The sequence below is a fragment of the Diadema antillarum genome, unplaced genomic scaffold (genome assembly GCF_040938485.1).
Source record: "Diadema antillarum isolate AM-2024a unplaced genomic scaffold, OU_Dant_1.0 seq00000333_RagTag, whole genome shotgun sequence".
NCBI classification, from domain to species: domain Eukaryota; kingdom Metazoa; phylum Echinodermata; class Echinoidea; order Diadematoida; family Diadematidae; genus Diadema; species Diadema antillarum.
This window is the reverse complement of record NW_027271349.1, coordinates 1263204-1281781: the sequence shown is the minus strand read 5'-3', so window position 1 is coordinate 1281781 and position 18578 is coordinate 1263204. Positions and strand designations below refer to the sequence as shown.

The following is an 18578-nucleotide window of genomic DNA, read 5'->3' as shown; positions in this document are numbered from 1 at the left end:
ATGAGTGAATTGATCATTCAAAGAATTACTGCTGAATTGGTACAATGCTTCACTAACTGTAAAATTGTCTGACATCTTTCAAACCTATTTGATAAAGGCAAGAAACATCGCCATGCACATTGAGTTTCGTGACTGTGACGATGAGGGCGCCCAACCCTTGAGGTGTTTCTATGGCAGACCAGGAGGAAGTCTCTTCACCTCAGCAGGCAGTGTGGGTGTGCTTCATCACCAGCAGGTCCCTGAGTTCTATGAGGAGGTCAGTCTGTCTACATACTCCTTAGATGACATGAAGAATGTTCCTGTACATTCATACATTGACATCATAGAATTCCTTATAGCTCTTTATTCAGTAATGCCCACAAATATGTCCTTCATACACTGTATTTCCATTCATTTGGATTCCACAAAGGTAAAAGCCCATAGAAATAAAGATACAAATTAAAAGCACACTCTTCACACATTTTACGATTAAGAAGGTGGAAAAGACAGTGAAGAGTGAAACAAAAATGAATTCCAGTTGCACAAATTGCAGTATATTTCAGCCTGGGAGATATTTTGAGAGAAAAAAAGGGGGATGTCTGCTACTTGTTTGACTGTGTGACATGTTTGTCAGATACACATGCTTTTATTAGTTTGTTGGTAATATCTCTTCCTGTCTCTGGATGGATAAGTAATTTCTTTTATAGGCATATTTTCTTTGTAATCTGTGCCAGAGAGTGAGTGCATAGTACTTGGAATTCATTTTTCCCCTGACATACATTTTATACTGGATATATTAATATATCCAGTATACAATGTATGTCATGCTGAGCACTGTATTCTCCATGTGATAAACAAGAACACCATAATATACTGTATATTCCCAATGAAGTACTAAATGAGTAACCAAATATTTTTGTCAAATCAGCTGACCTACAGGCTCAGTTGCTATTTTCGTTGCTGCTGTACTATTAGCCTTCTTGAGGTAAAGTCAAGCTACAGAATGGTAAATGTCTGGTTATGATATGTTCCAAGCTAGGCCTCCATTCCTATTTTTATGCTCACTTCAAATGATCTGTTTTATGATGGTATTCTTTGTTTTTTGTAGCAATGAAGTGAAGTATAAAGCCAGAATGTGTGTCTCTGTCTCTCTCCATCAGGTCAAACTTGCTCTTCCAACCCAGCTGACCAACAAACACCACCTGCTAGTCCGTTACTATCATGTGAGCTGTGAGACTGGCAAGGGAACTGTCAAGAAGAAGGAGACTGTGGATTCTTTTGGTGAGCTCTGATAAAACAGCCATGTGTCCCTTAACATCCATTCATGATACTGTGGCACACTTCTCCATTTAGAATAAGTTTCTATCAGTAATGCAGACAATTGAGTAACTCTTGTTCCATGATTCAAGACTTCTGAAGGGATCACTAGCAAAATTGAATAACTCAGACTGATGTATTGAAATCTATTATCAGGACTTTGCAGTGCCTTGGTATTGTCAGCATTTAAATGTTGGTGTAATGATCTAGGGCTTTCAAGATAGATTGGTAATCTGCATATCATGCTATCCTGTAATAGTATGATATTGAAACAAGACATAAGATAAAGACATGAGTATAAGTGATAGCAGTGATTGTGAATACCTGCAAAGAAATTTGAGGAACCATTCACTCCAAGTATAATGGATTGTGTGTTGGAAAATATTTCAAGAAATCTTGTTTATATTAACCAGCAGTACATCCTATGTAGTTGAGGTGATAGTATAGAAGACTTTTTGATAACTTTTTGTCATATTTTCAATTAGGTACAAAATTTAGACATACTCATTTTTTCTCTGTCTTTCTCTAAGTGTTCACTATGTTCTTCTGTTACCTTTTCATTTTCTTTTAACTTGCTTGTTACTGTGAGTTTTTTTTTTTTCTATTTTTTCACTTGTTTCAGTGTATACTTTGTTTTGGTTTAGAGACTTGATTTAACTTTGTAAGTTGATGTATGTACAAAGTGTACATGTGTGTGTATGTTTGTGAGAATGAGTTGGTTAGGTATGTCTTCTATTAACACAATACATCAATATTTTAGATTACCCATAGTGAATTCCCTACTGTGGTTGTAGAAAATGATGCCAATTATGTGTAGAATACTCAGAAATTTCTTTTCTTGCATTCTGACTGAATTCAGAGCATTTCATTCTCCTTGCCAGACTTGTCGAGAAATAGAAATGTGAAGGTTCCAAGACACTAACTGTTCCTGGCTATTAGAAAGGATTAGTGTGCAATTATTCATTAATTCAAGTTAGATGGCTTTACTAGTAATCTTACATCTCATAGTTCAACTACATTCCTTTTTAATGTGTACTGGATACAGATATGGTGTAAACATTTTCCTAACAGTAGAGTCATTTTTGGTCTGTTTTTAGATTTTTGCTAATACTACCACTAGCGATGTTTCATGCTTCCATTTTGTTTTGTCTTGAAGTGTCACTGTATGTCATAATACCAAGATATAAAGACAACACACACATATTTATGAAAAAATCCATTGCACATTCTTTGTTGTTCTCTCTTTTTTATTTTCTCTTCTTCTCCCCTCTTCCCTGACAAATTTGCCTTTCCCCATATTAAAGTGGAACCCTTGGAAGGTACTTTGTTCAGCCACAAAATCAGATGTTCACAAATGATGTGAATGCTTACTCATTTTTGATGGTTTTTTTTCTTCTTTTATTGGGAGAGCACAGAGAAGTTGAATATTTGTGGGCACCCTTCATTCTGCTTTGTTGTCTTCTCTACCATATCATCACGCATTGTTTTAAGTTACTTGTTCACTTAGCGGGATATTAAACCTTGTTTACAGTGAGATATGCCATGAGGTTTAGGTGAACTTATTCCTTGAAACAAGATTCGTACATGTACATGTAATATTACCTTGTTTGTATCAAGCCATACACTTACAACATATTTATCTTCTGTTTCTATTTCTATCCTCAACAATATCATTGTGTAACCTTTGCATCTGTTTTTCTTGGTCTTGTATTTCTGAAATGGAAAAGAATACATATTGCATTGCCACAAAAAGTGCAAACAAGCACTGCTGAAGACATAAAAGTCATGCCTTTGCAAATATGAATATGAAGACCACTTCGGAGTGCACAATGAGGACAAGTTAAAACAATATTTCTGCTTTATAGATTTACTTGTAGAGAAACAACAGATTTCACTATGTTGTATAATGTGTGGTATGTACTGCCTCACTTTTTTTTTTTTTGGTTAAACATTGGGCAAAGATTATCACTGACATCTGAGTCCTACACGTACATGTATGATGCCAGATGTTAATACCCGAAGCATGATCAGGGATGTTCTATCTGAGCTGAATTCAAACACTTGACATTTTAAAAAGACCAATCAAAAAGACATCTCAGTACATGTGTTTGTGAAATGATGTTATAAGTTCTGTTTGCTCTGTCAGTAACATTACAGTTCAGGAGACATGTGTTTTATGTGTAGTTCTCAAAAGTCGTCAGTTGATTTCTTTAAGTGTATACCATTCCTGTACTGTGTTCCCCCAAACCCTCACCCCATTAGTCAAGTGCATGTGCATTTGTGAATCCTTATTCAGTAGAGTAGTTTTAGTTTGCATGCCTTTCATATTTGGAAAAAAAAAAAGGTGATATTATAGGCAAAGCTGACCATGTTAGTCTCCTTCCCATACTTTGTCCGCCATCGTACAAATGTGTGCTTTTGACAAATATTGTTGTGAAATATGTAAAAAAACAAACAGTCAGTGTTGATATTACATCTGTCACTCAGGTTTTTGTGCGAAATGTCCTTCCAAAGCTGGTAATGTGTTGATAGTGCTGTTATTCTCATGTGGTAGCATTCTTCTCTAAGTGATGGCAAAGTAAATGTCACAGCCATGTAGTAAAGAGTGAAGGTGAGAGTAGAATTGAGTTGATAAGAAAGCTAACTTTGAAATGTGACCTTTCATATTTTCTTCTTACAGTGGGCTATTCCTGGATCCCGTTGTTGGATGCACCATCACAGTGAGTGTGGTTTCAAATCTGTAGCCTCACAGTGCTCTGTATGATATTAATCTAAACTGAACACAATGAATAAAGTACTTACATTCACACGTTATTGACTCAGTTGGCAAATTCGTCTTCAGATAGAATCTAAAGCAGTAGCATGTATGTTTATCTCTGATGCCAGTTTTCTAAAACCTGTAGGGAAGGTTATATTAATCATAATACTACTCGTATGCATTAAACTTAACATGGCAAGATGGTGAATGAAAGACACTCATCCTTCCCAACTTTGTATAATCTGATCTTCAGCTCAGTATATCATTTTTTTGCTCTTTGTCAGGAAAATGAACATAGGGGAGATGCAGGTGCCAGTATCATCTTACTTGCCTCCTGGCTACCTGACAGCCAGGGGCTCCCAAACTAGGGTAAGTAGACAATCAAGGTCACACCACAGTAAAGGATCTCATTTTACTTTGTGATCTGGACAAACAATGTATCACATACATTCAAAAGATTTTTTTTCTTCTTATGATTAACCAGAGAAACAGGTTACATATTTGATAGATGCTATTGCAAATATGTATTTGCCCAAGTAAAATCGTTGTGTGATCGTCGGAGTCTGGAATCTTTTGTTACTCATTTAATGTATAGACTCAAGGGAAATGACCTGCAGGCTGTAGTTTGGTTCATGATAGCTACTGGTACCCTGACTGATTTTCCATATCAGTAAGAAGTGCACCTTTTGCAATGAATCAGTGGCATGTTTGTCAGTTGATGCTAATCCCTTGTGATGTGATAGAACACAAGATGAACCCATTTTATTCTTTTGAAGTGTACTGCCTTGATGTGTGAATACAACCCTTCACATCTCTCTTTGCCCTTCCTGTCCTCTCCACACACATCAGTGTTGTCAGCAGTAGATGTAATATTATGGTTTTTACCATCAAGCTAAGTTGCTTTGATCTCAGAATTCAAGCATCTGTCTTGGAACTGGTGTCACAAGTCATCTTTCATCAACAAGATAAAGCATCCCATGGTCATGTCAAACTACTGAATCTGAAATTGTTGCAATGCATTTCCTCTTTTGATCACATTTGATGTCAGTACACTTGTGGCTGTAGTTAATTTTAAGTGAGATCTTTGTCGTAAAGATGATCGGCCAGACATTTGATTTTACCATTACCACTTTCCTCTATATTTGCACACACACCTGTCATTTATATCAAACAACCATGACACCATTTGGAATTAGTCATTTTCATACAGACAAAACCAGTTGGTCTCTGGGCATTGTCACCTAGACCAACCCATGTGGCCTATCATGGTCAATATTGTACACAGACCAATTCAAGTGGTCTGCGGTTATTGTGACCTAGATCAACCCAGCTGATCCGTGGTCAATATCACAGAGACTGACCAAGCTGGTCTGTGGTCATTATCAGATGGACTAACCAGACTGGTCTGTGGTCACTGTGACCTAGACCAACCCAGCTGGTCTGTGGTCAATATTTTGCAGACCAATCAAACTGGTCTTTGGTCATTATCACCAAGACCAACCAAACTGATCAGTAGTTATTTTTGGACCAATCCAGCTGGTCTGTGGTCATCGGATGGACTAACCCAACTGGTCTGTGGTCATTATCACTCAGACTAACCCAGCTGGTCTCTGGTCAATATCATACAGACCAACCAAACTGATCTGTGGTTATTGTTGGACCAACCCAGCTGGTCTGTGGTCAGTATTAGATGGACTAACTCAATTGATCTGTGGTCATTGTCACCCAGACCACGTGCAACCCAGCTGGTCTGTGGTCAGTATCAGATGGACTAACCCAGTGTAGTCTGTGGTCTTTGTCACCTAGACCAACCCAGCTGGTCTGTGGTCATAATTGTTACTCAGACTTACCTGTCTGGTCTGTGGTTGTCATAGTATAACCCATATGAGATGTCATAATCAGTTAGGAAATGGTGGGCGTGGGTATGCATCATTTAGTAAAATATCCTCTTAGTACCTTCAGTATAGCACTTCCCTAGTCATGCACTGACAATAATTACTAGCTCCAGTTCAACAGTATACACCATTTTCATAAGGTATGAGCGAATGCCAAAACATGACATGACATCCTGTCTGTCTCCTTGTAGTCATAGCCTGAGTGCATCAGGTTCTTTGATCGCGATTGAGCTCATTAGCTTCCTCGTGAAAAATTATTTAATACACTATTTATATAGCTAGAACAGTATTCACATTTAGCACATTTTCTCGTTTCCAACTTGCACTCTTTCTCTTCATTCTCCCTGCTGAACATGATGTTTATGATGCAAGGAGCACAGTACAACATCAGTGTTGGGTCCCTGTACTTTTTTCAATCTGTTGGTAAGGCATGTTCACATTCCCCCTGCCATGCAGACACTCCTCTCAATCCACTTATCTGTGAGCCTCAATGTCAAAGAACCCAGTGATGTGGACTGTTTTACCTGAATGAATGTTTTAGGCTGGAAGAATAGAACCACTCTGCCTCTTGTCCCATTACAATCATTCAAGCATTGCTTGCCAAAGCATCAACTAGTAATCAGTTAGTTCATACACAAAAGAGTGAATGCCTCATCTCCATGTTCTTGGATTTCTTTACTGTGTTAATTGTTGTATTCCATATGTGTTAGTGCTTACTCAATTATTAGATAATTGTATTCATGTACATTGTACATCATAGAGGTGTGTTCCTCACCAGGGGTTGAGTACTGGTAGCCACTTTGCTTACATGCCCTCTGTGTTTCCTGTGGCCTTGTATGTCTTGATATTTTGTCGACATTCTGTATTTAGGGAGGCAGTTGCTTTCAACACTGTAGTAACACTTAATAAACATGATGTTGACCTTGTGAGAAGTTATTTTGAGTGAGTACTTATTGAGGAGTACTTGTATAAGTACATGTACCTGTAGGTCATTTGAGATATTGGATACAGGAATATACAGCCAAAAAATTCTTAGAAACTTGCATCCAAAAGATCAAATCATGAAAAGAACCAGTAAAATCTGTCTATCTCCTTAATTTATTTCTTTCCTGCCACAATCCCCCCCCCCAAAAAAAAGAAAAAAAATTACAAAAAAAGAAGACCCACGAAATCTAGTGATCCTTTGTAGTAGCAGAATGAGGCAGTGTCCCACGCATCGCTCCACAGTATAGGTTTTCATTACTAACACAGCTTGCTAGCCATAAAAAACAAACAAAAAACAAACAGACAAAAACTGTATGAGGCAAATATGTTAATGGCTTGCAGTGTTTATTTCCTGTAATATGATCCACTAATATATGCATTTAATCAAATTGTATGATCCTATGTGTATTATGTTTGGTTTTACTGTAGGGGCCTGAAGTGAAGTGGGTTGATGGTGGAAAACCATTGCTGAAGGTCAACCTAAAACCAGCCACCACAATCTATGCAACGGTGAGTATCACAGAAATATAATACTGTTGTGTGCTTTCTGTAGACCTCAAGACATAACTAGTGTCACAGGATAGCAAACTAATGGCATCGTTTATGATATGGATTAGCCCTTTGAACAGCGAAAAGCATGATCCATTACAAGAGTCTTCAGCAAAGTCAGAGAGGTACAGAATTGGTTTGAATTAAATAGATTTCTTTGCATGAAAAGTTTAAAACTTGATCTTGATATTGAAGACCAAATCAAGTAGGACTGGTTACTATGCCAACACATGCTTTTCTGTTTCCAGGACCCACATCTACACAACTTCTTCATGCAGTGTGAAGGCTGGGATGGCACCAGGAATGGATGTCTGGAAATCCTCACCTGTGTTAAGGTAAGGCAACAATCCTCACCTGTGTTAAGGTAAGGCAACAGTCACACAACCAGCATTATTCTCATCACTGATCCCTACATACAGCAGAGGTGTTCAACGTGTATGGCAGGTTTAGCATTGAATATTACGTCCAGCATTCTGATACATGATCCCTACACACAGCAGAGGTGTATGGCAGATTTAGCCTAAAGTACTAGATCTGTCTGTCTTTCAGATCACTATACACTATACGTACCTCAATAAGAATTGCATGACACGAAGCATCTTTGTAGCTTTTAATAATCGATCTTTACTTTTGCCAACAAACCCCTTTTTCCATTGCATATATCACCTGTTTACCATACTACATCATATACCAATACTTTTCTCTTTTTCAATATCACACCATCCAAAAACATCAGGTCACAATATGCCTATGCCATACCCAATCTATAGGTGTCTCACTCACGAACATAGTATTGAAAGAATGACGTCATGACAACAGTGTCTCAGATGTTGCGACTAAATTCTGTGATTACTTGTAGAATTATACCGAGTGAGTGATGTTGTAGGAGGGGTGTAGAAAATATAGTCTAATGATTATTTTTTTATTGTCCCTCAGGCAATGCATGCTATGGTTCCAAAGACATTCATCAACTACCTTCCTGTGATCTTCAACAAGCTCTTCCACCTTCTGCCTCTCAGCACCATGGATGATGTCCAACTCAATGTGGTTCGGTCAGTCTTCCTCTCCTCATCAAGTCACATCACAATGTCTTTTAAATGCTCCCTTCTCCTCACTCAAAGAGAGATATATTGTTTTCTCTTCTGGCTGTCTACCCAGGAGACCAGTCTCCAGGTTGTTTCATTCTCTCTAGGGCCGTAACACAGTGTCCACATTTGTCGGCATTATCATTTCAATTATTTCATCAAATTCATTTCTCAAAACTTCTGAATCATGTGTAGAAACTATGACTATAAACTCATTGGTAGAAATGAGCGCCTTGAGCCAGTCAGTCACATACCCTCTCAAATCTATTCAATTGAGCAATTTTCCAACTAGGTACTATACAATACACCATGATGAAATTATGCATGTTACGTGTTAGTCTGATTGTACATGCAGCTATCATAAAATTGTATAATGATAATAGTAATAATTGTAAATTTATATTGGGCAATTTCTGTAGGAATATACTCAACTGTGCATAACAATATTAAAATAAGGGAGAGACAGGCTGATTATAACATTAAAGAATGAATTAATTCTAAATCAAAAATCTTACAATATGGTAGTGATAAAGAATCAAATGGAACTTGGACAAATCATATCATAACTAGTAGAAGATATCTGGAAGCCTGCACATGTGTTACAACAAACATGGCAATGGACAACTTTCCTGGAACAGATGAGTTTTATCTGTTACCAGCTCATACTGAAGAGTGATATGCAGCTGTAAGAGGGATTACTTCATCAATGATCAAGTATGAGTGCAGTCATCTCAGTTTGAGTTTTGAATGATTAATCATCCAAAGTGTGCAAACAAAAGATTGATAAATGTACTTGACTTGCCTTTGATCTACTCAGGATTATAATCTTCATCGTGGCCCAAGTTCAAGATGTTGGTAGAGAAGATGTTCTCCGATCCTACGTGAAGGTTAGTATTAGAGCCCAAGGTTTTACAAGATAGACACTCTTTGGCTCTTGCCCCTCCTCTTTCTACATAGCATGGAATATTTGATTAGATGTGAACCTTTAGAAACATACATCTTTTGATATCACATAAGTTTGGCAGAAGCTGTCATGATGGCTAAGTGTGATCTACAGGAACTATGTGCTCTTACACCAGTGGTATTTGTCTTCACTGCCAGAGATCACCTTGGATACTGTATAAGCTTTTTTTTACACGGAGGTTTAATTTTCGCGAATTTCGCAAATTACAATTGGGCCGTGAATTTAACAACATGCAAAAATGTTGCCATGCACTAGGTTAATACATGTAGTTCACTTATGGTAGCCTCTGAGTCAATTCAACAAAACAGCATCTCGCAAAAAAAGTCCATGACTTTGTCATTTGCGAAAAAATCTGTATGTGAAAATAACAGCTTATATAGTATACATGTATTTGGTCTGATACTTGAGTCTTTGTATGCCTGGCCTGTAAAGAGTGAAGTCATTGTAGGAAGAGCAAACATAGATGGACTTCTCTCCCCAATCATGGATAACTTTCACTACATTCTTATTCTCTTATGACAGTATGTGTATGAGACAGAGAGAGAGAATTCACTCCAGAAGACTGTCCATGAGGAATTGGTCAAGAATCTGGCGGCCACGCTGCGTCCAAGCACTGACCAAATAGTCATCAGGAACCTCATGAAGGTAGAGTCTTCATTCATTGTTAAGTTTGTCCAAAGTCTCTGGCTTTTGTGAGCCAGGTTTAAGCAGCTAGAGTCTGGCAGGGATACCACTCAACCATGTCTTGATTTCTAGTGGATTGCCTTGGTAGTCTGAGCAGTGTGGGTTTAGTGTTCAGCTCAAGGGCACTGTGTTAGCCAAGCTGTGGGAATTAACATCTAATACCTTCCTTAGCACACTTGTTTGTGTTAGCCTCAACAAAAGGCAGTTGTGTGAAATTGTTGTCTATTTAGAGTGTAAAATAATGAAATCTGAATGAAATGTATGCAGGATGTTATACTAAAGCTACATTTATTGTAGGTCTGGTGATTAGTTGATATTGTGGAGAGCTGAAGACATTGGATTATATATATATATATTTGTTTTTCTGTTTGTTTGCTTTGCAGCATCTCTGGTTCTTCTTCTCCATCCTCATCAAGAGCATGGCACAGCACCTTATCCGCCAGAACAAGCTCCAGGCACCACGCCATCAACGCTTCTCTACCAACTTTGAGACCGGCATTCGAAATCTTGTCCAGGTATGGCCACCAAGGCAACAAACACACACTCTTCCTGTGTCCAGCTGCTATCTTTGTTTAATGCATTCATTCTATGAATTTACTAAAAATGTAAATGTTCAATACTCAACAGTTCAACTTAAGCTGTGCAAGGTATATCTCTGTATGAATTAAACTTCTTATGTGCTCTATGTTCATGTGAGCTCATTCGAAGGATTATTGAATGAAAGATGCCAGAGTCGAGATCAAATGTTACATTCTGTGATTTCTTTTTGGCAGGCTTGTATTCTGTGTAAACCAGTCCACCAAGTCAATGCAGCAGCAATGTTAATAGTTGTGTGTTGTTGTGGTCTTTTTTTAACATGTTAGAAGCCATACTGCAAGGAAAAGATGGTTAGAGCCAGTTTTTCATAACCAGTGGTCCTCAGTTGTTGTTTTTTCATTTCAAGTCCTCCAGGACCTTGACACGACCCTGGTCTGATACTCAACATTACCATGTGCAGATACGAGATTGATTATGTGAGCTAAAGTTCATAATATAATGTAAACCTAATTTGCTGTGTTTGCCCACAGGTCTTGATGCCTCACATCAGACAGAAACACAAAGAACACCTTCAGGAAGCCAAAGATGCCAACTATCACCTGGCCTTCTTCATCAAGGTGAACTATGACCTTTAACCTTTTTCTCAGATGATTTGGCTTGCAAAATTTGAAGACTTTTTGGCCATTGCCTGACATTATCTCTCTGTTTCCAGTGTGACCTGGTCAAAAGTCATCCATATTTATTTGATTATTCTATCTTTGATCCTTTTCTGTGCCTGTGTTGTTGTTGTTGTTGTTGTTGTTGTTTTGGTAGGTAATTGTAAGATACTTGCGTACTAATGTGATCGAGTTTAGAACCAGGATGACAGTGAAGTCTGAAATCAATTTGGCCTGAATTCCTTTCTGCTTCCGATTTAATCTAGACAATCTGTTGTCTTATTGGGTATTGTCGTCTTGACATGGTAGAGAAACTGTGCATACTTGTACATACTGTCAATTAAAAGGAAAACTTGACACATTTGTATTTGGCATTATCTAGTTCAGATCTTAATAGCACAAGAGAAGTAAATGTGTCATCCAACACATGAAGCATAGAATCACATTATCCATACTTTGTATCTCGTCTGATTGGTTACATTGACAGAACTGCTTCACGTACATGGACAGGGGTTTTGTCTTCAGACTGATCAACAACTACTTACAGTCCTTCGACCCCGAGGACCCTAAGGTGAGATGTCATTGACTTTAACAGACCATTGAACTGATATTTCCTTTCATCAGTGACTTCATGCCTATTATATCTATACAATGATCCCATTCTGTGTGTTTAGCAGTCTCCTTGATAAACTTTGCAGAGAATGGTAGGTCCTTGTCTTCTCTATTACATACTGTGTAACAGTGTGACATTGAGCTTTTAGAGATATTTGTACAGTGTATGTATCATATACAGGAGTTTGCTGTATGAGAGGTTGAGTGACTGCTGTACTAAATTTGATGAAATACAAATTCTCTCTCACCCCTTGTTCATCAATGGCAGACTTGTGTAGAGATTGATGGACAGCGTTGTAGTGAAGATGGTGAAAACTTGTTTGTTCACAATATAAATCACAAGGACTAATTTGAGAGTTGCCAGAAATTTACTGAAGTTGACCAAATGACAATAGGTTTAAGTGACAAATAGTTTGTGAGCATTGCTGTGGTTTCCTCTCTCTCTCCCCAGCCACTGTTTGAGATGAAGTTTGAGCTCTTAAGAGTGGTGTGTAGCCATGAACACTACATTGCACTCAACTTGCCTCTCACCAAGAGAGGACAGCAGACAAAGCAGTTCAAAGGTGAGTTCATCCATCATTTCCTTGCACCCTCAATGTTTGCAATATCCTTTCTTATTGTGTCAGATGTATCATGTTTCTTTTTTTTTTCCCTTTTCAAACCATACAAAGCTTTTGTTAACTGGACAGTATTTGCATGATAGATTTCAGTAGAGTAACTTTCATCTTCTTCAACTTATACTTTCCCAGAAATTTAAACTAAGTTTACAACCGACTTTTTTTCCCCTTAAGTCTAAAGTCTGTATTCATTTGTTACTAAATGGTTTTATGCTGCATGCACCTCTCAGGTTAGCATAGTGATTTTTATTAGCCTGCAGTAGGGTGGTTATATCAGAAATATACAACATTATATGGCATGCTGGTGAATAACAACCAAGGAGATTTAATGAAGTAACAATCTTTTCTTATGGTATCTCTGGTAACAAATTTCAGGTATGTGAAGAGTAAAACTGGGAGAGCTGGATTCTCCTAACTTTATTCTCACATCCTTAATCATGAGCAAGGAAATGCATTGTAAGTTCAGGGCTCATATAGTGTGTCTTCATTGTAAATTGATACACTAATTCTACAGACAAGCTAAGGCTTGCAGATTATCATTAGTGAACGGCATTACTTGCTCTTCATGGAAAATGTTGAACATTTGTTACATGTTCAAGTGTATGGGAATTTAACGCAAGTTACTAACCACTCCTTCATACCTATAAACATTTCTATTTTCACTTGTATGTGTTTGTATGTATGTGTCTGTGTACATATTCTTTCTTCCAAAAATAGAAAATGTAAAATGCTTTTATTCTGTTGAGTGTCTATTTCATTAATTATGTAAACAACAAAAAAGAAAAAGAAAAAAAGAATGACCCATAAGAACTTGTGACACTAAAGTGGTCATGTTTACCAGCATTGTGATCCATATCTATTGATGTCAGGCATAAAAAGTGAACATCACTATCTACTGAAAAGATATTCAGTCACTCAATGATTGACAAAATTCATTCTATTATGAGTTCAGTGTTCCTCAAAGCGAACTCCATGAATATATAGACAGCACTTGTAATGTGGATATTTAACTGCAGCAGATGTTGCATAAGTCACGTATATCTGAAGCTAAGGCCATTTCTCTAGTCTGAACATATTCTTTTGATATGAAGATACCTTTGTCAAAATGCATGCTTGGTCAGCATTTTGAAATTTATAGTACTGTAATTTCAGAGCATTTACCCAAACAAAAAAGCAGTGTGCTATGACTTACCTCTTAATGTTTTCATGCATTTAATATTTCTGATACTCTTAAAGATTAAAATGTGCAAGAATCCTTGGTATTGTGAAATAAAGTATAGATATGAATTACTGTTAGCTTTGATTTACAAAAAATAATTTACTCAAATGGATGGACATAAACGTTGAAATATGGGTGTTCATTAATTCTTTGCATGATGATATGTACTGAGAGTAGTACATATCATGTACTCTCACATAAATCTTTTGTGTCTTTTAAATATTGCACATTATTCTTCTGTGGTTGTTGTGTTCTATCCTTGGTCTAATTCTTTCACTATCCCTCCATGGATGTAACTCTTTCATCTGATAACAACCATCTCCAATCTGTCCATCTCCAATCTAACCAATCAACAGTCGCTGCCTCAGCGGTACAGAGTGGTATGTACTGTCACCTGTCTTTCTAATGTCCTGCTAGTATATCCTGTCACTGTGTTCAATGTTTCCTGTCACTCAGCTTCATACTGCTTCTTTTTTTCTTTTTCTTTGTTATCCCATGTTCTTCATCTCTTCTCCAAGCCACAAAGCCTTCATACCCAGCAACCAGTTCCAGGTCCCTGTTGTACTATCTTAAGACTTTTCTTGAATCATTAAATATAAAAATATTATAAATTTCACCCATGCAGAATCACATGCAATTGCCTTTTCTGTAAGGTGATAATCAAGAAAGCTGTAATTTGATAATTTTAGAAAGATTACCAGAAGCTGCCTAAATTATGGCCAAAATGTTATTCCTGTGGCGATATGTGTGAAAACTGCCATACACTGTATGAATAAATGAGTTGGCTTCATACAAAACATATCACTGCAAGGCTACACTGAAGATATTTTCTTTTCATTTCATTCCATTTCAAATCAGGTTTTAGAGTTTTAAGTAGAACTGATTAGCTTGTGGAGATTACTCTCATTACTCTTACTTTTTCCTTTAAAATTCTGTTACTGTCATTATGACATCATTGGTCAAATGAAAGTGTTTGGAGCACGGAAATTCTCACTATTTCCACAGCTGCTATCATTCCTGATGACAGTCACATAGATTTCTGGTTTGAGTAGTCTTCATCTCTCACTCAGCCAGGTATTTTTTGTATCACCCAAAATGGAATCGGGTTGACTTAGGTCCAAGGAAATTGCAGTGCTGAATATTTATCAAATTTCATGCATCGTCAAGTCAATCATGTTGTACTCCCTCTCAACCTGTACATCATACAGTGGGCATCATTGATATTCTTTCCCAAATTTGCTTCCTTCTATCATCAGTATATGTGCTAACTTTAGCTCTGTGTTATATTATTATGCTACATTGGTACGCTATCAGGTTGTCATGTGCACCGAGGTATTAAGACCACATTACCTGCTTGTCACTGGCTTTAATTAAGGTTTTATTTCAAGACTGCTTGAATATTCTCATGGCTGTTTCTTTCCAGATTCTTATGGTTTGTTTACAGCAATACTCATGATATCGTACAAACTGATAGATTGCGCTTCATTTCAAGGGATACAGCATAATAGATTCTTGTGAACTGGATACATGTATGATCAAAATATTTGTTCAGCTACAGTCAGGTGAAAGACAAGTGAGAGGGAAAGAAAGGAGACTGTATGGCTAACAATTTATGGTTTATTTGTTTTCCCCCCTGTGTAATGTATGTAAATGGGCAAGAAATGTTTTGTTGTATTTTATTTGTCTGACCTCCCTCATTTTCTGTCAGCATATGTTATGTTTCCATTTCCAGGTGAATCATATTTTTATTTTCTTGTCATTTGCTCTTGAATGGATATATTATTCAAATACTTCAGAGTAAATGCAACCATAACACTAGTTTACTCACAAACACTTTCTATTAAGTGAAGCATGAACACATTGTACATATTGAATACTTCCAAAACACAACTTATGCTAAAATATTAATGAAATGTTCTAGGACAATTTGTCTTAAGGAATGACATTTAGTATGTGTGTACATGGATTCTGTTTTCCTATGTTCATGCATACAATAAGAGGCATTAGTGACAATCTTGGATGGACATGACATACCTTATATGTAGATAAAGGGAAAACACAGCACATGTTTATAATAAATGATCAAGAAAACACATGCTTACATCACGCAAGAAAAAAATCTCCTTGCACTGGGGCTATCTTCATTCATGCAATGACCATATATCATATAATCCAGTTTTACACCTACAGAAATGTACATACAATTGGCATTATATACATGTATGTTACCACATACTGTTATTAAAGTGTCATTTTAATTTTATTTCATTCCTCTTGCATGTTTATGTTTATTTTATTTCTTTTGTTGATTTCTTCCATTCCTCTGTTTTCTTATGTCATTCCATTTGTCCATCTCACGCAGTGGGAGGCAAGCCCCGTTCCAATCAGAAACCTGTCAAAGGTAACAAGACCCAGTCATCAGACAAACTATTTTAGACTTGCAATGTAGAATGAAGAGTGGTTTTGTTTTTGTCTTTTTTTTTCCTTCTTGCATTGCACTAACCACAAATTTCTGTCCCATCTGAGTACAAATCATCAAAGGATTACTAGGCACTAACACTTTTTATATCAGGCTAAAACTGTAGGGGTGTGTAAATGATCATGTTTTGAAGTGATCCAAATGTTTGTTCTTTGACTTGATCGTTGTATTTTTGTGCCTTCACTACTTGCTATATCACTTTGCCTTTCTTTGCTTGCACTATGTTCAAGTAGTCTTCCATTCATGCCGAATCCTTTGCAACCTCATAAATCATTGAATGCTATGGGAGTGTGTGTCTGGTGTGAAGTAATCATTGCTCCAATACCTACATCCCAAATCTGCACTATGTTCCTTTACAAGCCAGGTTTGTCAGGTTTTCCCTCATTGAGAATCAGTGAGGTACACTGCTGCCAAAATTATTCCTGAGTAGGGAACCAGGATGCATCAAGGAGTGTTTGACCTTTAGTACTTGACCTTTCTAGCTTTACTTACAGCAGGTTGTGTTTATATTCATAATAGTCATCAAGTTTACTTGTCTCTTCTAATTGCATTTCTTGATTTGATTTGATGATACAATCTTTGGTTATACTCAAGCTATGATTGGAATATTCCAGATTATAGTTTTATCAATCTTCTTCAAATAGTTATCTGAGAAGAGATTCCCATTGACATAAGAACAGTAGAAACATTTAGCAAGTGTTGCCGGAGTAGTGTTGCAAGTATCTTCACCCCGTGTGATTGATGCGAGAGTGTTTTGGTTTCCTTTACACCACTATCACTTACTGGCTTTCACTTTTTCTTCATAAAAGTAAAAGTGTTAGTGTACAATCAGTGGCAATGCAGCGCCATTCTGTCATTTTACTCCTTGATTTGTACAATTTAAAGGAATCTTTATGTGTTTTATATTTTGTTTGTTCAAGTTGTGTGTATGTGTCTGATATGTGAGTGCATTTGTGTCTCTTTTGTGGATGAAATTCTGTGGTAAGTTGAATTTTCTCATTATTCATAGTTTGTAAATGAACACACAGATTGTGTCTGAAGTTGAAATTTCAAGTTTGCTGTACTCTCAAATGTCAAAATTGAGAGATGTTTAAAGACTAAATAGGAGCAATCAGCTGATAGTGTATTATTCATTACTACTTTACGCTTAGGCTTTGTAATGAATGATTAAAAATTTGGATTGTTGTTTCTTTTCCTGTTCCATAAATTGGCAACCATACCTCAAAGGAGCATCTGTGTGTAATCAAAGATGTAAGTGGGAAATATGATGATGTCTAGATATTTGAGAAAACCAAAATCATAATTCCCACACAATGGGCATTTTTCTGACAGAATATTATGTTGACAAGAATTGGCGAGACAGATTTTTTTCCCCTATGTAAGATAGAAGGGTAATACGCACTTGATAGTGCAACAGAACGTTTTCATATGAACACATCAAATAGAGGGAACAGTACAAATTCTGTAGTTGAGAGGAAAGTTTTTGACATTAATTGTAGTAGAAATGTAATATTCAGCACGTCCAAACCTCTTGCATGCTACTAGGTCTCCTTGCATGACCTGTGAGAAATGCCCTAGTATTATAGCAGCAACCTACCAGCTAAATACTGAATAGTAAAGTCCAAAGTTTTTGAGCTATTTTCCATCTAAAGCTTGAGTAATAATGCCTAGTATTTCATATCTGAAGCTCAGCTGTTATCTCTGTATGTTAGACTTAGTAGTAAACCTTTTACAAATCTATGATTTTCCTGCAATCAAAATTGCCGATTGGCATTGTGTCTCTTTAACTTCATGACATATGAGACAGTACAGTGCAATAATAGAAGTTTTTCCTTGCATCTTTGCTTCTCTTCTGTAAATAATATCCCTTCACTGTTGCCTGTAGAATTTTCATAATTATAATTTCATCTTCTTTTAAATATTATTTGATACTTAAAAGAGTACTAAAAATGTGTTATTGGCATGACAACCCAATGTCTGTTCGAAGATGTGGAATTCATGATACATGTAGATTTCTATTATGTATCACAGTCACATATACTGTATACATCTATGGGAGAATGGGAGATAACTTTGAAGCAAGGACGTAAAAAGACTAGTAGGAAATTGTCACATAAGTTCTCAGATATGATCTGTAGATAATACCCAACATTGAAAGAAGCGTGAGTTTTAATGAGAATGTTTAGAAGAAGTGTGAGTTAGTGACAGTGTGTGTATAACAATTCAAACAAACATGGCAATTT

The 18578-nt window shown here is 36.8% G+C and overlaps 1 protein-coding gene across 1 annotated transcript in view; it reads left to right on the top strand.

Moving 5' to 3' along the window:
- Positions 1 to 18578, top strand: part of LOC139730778 (dedicator of cytokinesis protein 9-like) — a 136209-nt gene that overhangs the window by 59030 nt on the left and 58601 nt on the right. The window contains exons 14-28 of the mRNA XM_071641640.1: positions 98 to 256; positions 1140 to 1260; positions 3977 to 4016; positions 4339 to 4423; positions 7363 to 7443; positions 7731 to 7817; positions 8419 to 8534; positions 9385 to 9454; positions 10054 to 10176; positions 10599 to 10730; positions 11283 to 11369; positions 11896 to 11979; positions 12472 to 12583; positions 14213 to 14236; positions 16219 to 16257. Of these exons, the coding sequence (XP_071497741.1) occupies positions 98 to 256; positions 1140 to 1260; positions 3977 to 4016; positions 4339 to 4423; positions 7363 to 7443; positions 7731 to 7817; positions 8419 to 8534; positions 9385 to 9454; positions 10054 to 10176; positions 10599 to 10730; positions 11283 to 11369; positions 11896 to 11979; positions 12472 to 12583; positions 14213 to 14236; positions 16219 to 16257 (1360 nt within the window). The remainder of the gene's footprint in view (positions 1 to 97; positions 257 to 1139; positions 1261 to 3976; positions 4017 to 4338; positions 4424 to 7362; positions 7444 to 7730; positions 7818 to 8418; positions 8535 to 9384; positions 9455 to 10053; positions 10177 to 10598; positions 10731 to 11282; positions 11370 to 11895; positions 11980 to 12471; positions 12584 to 14212; positions 14237 to 16218; positions 16258 to 18578) is intronic.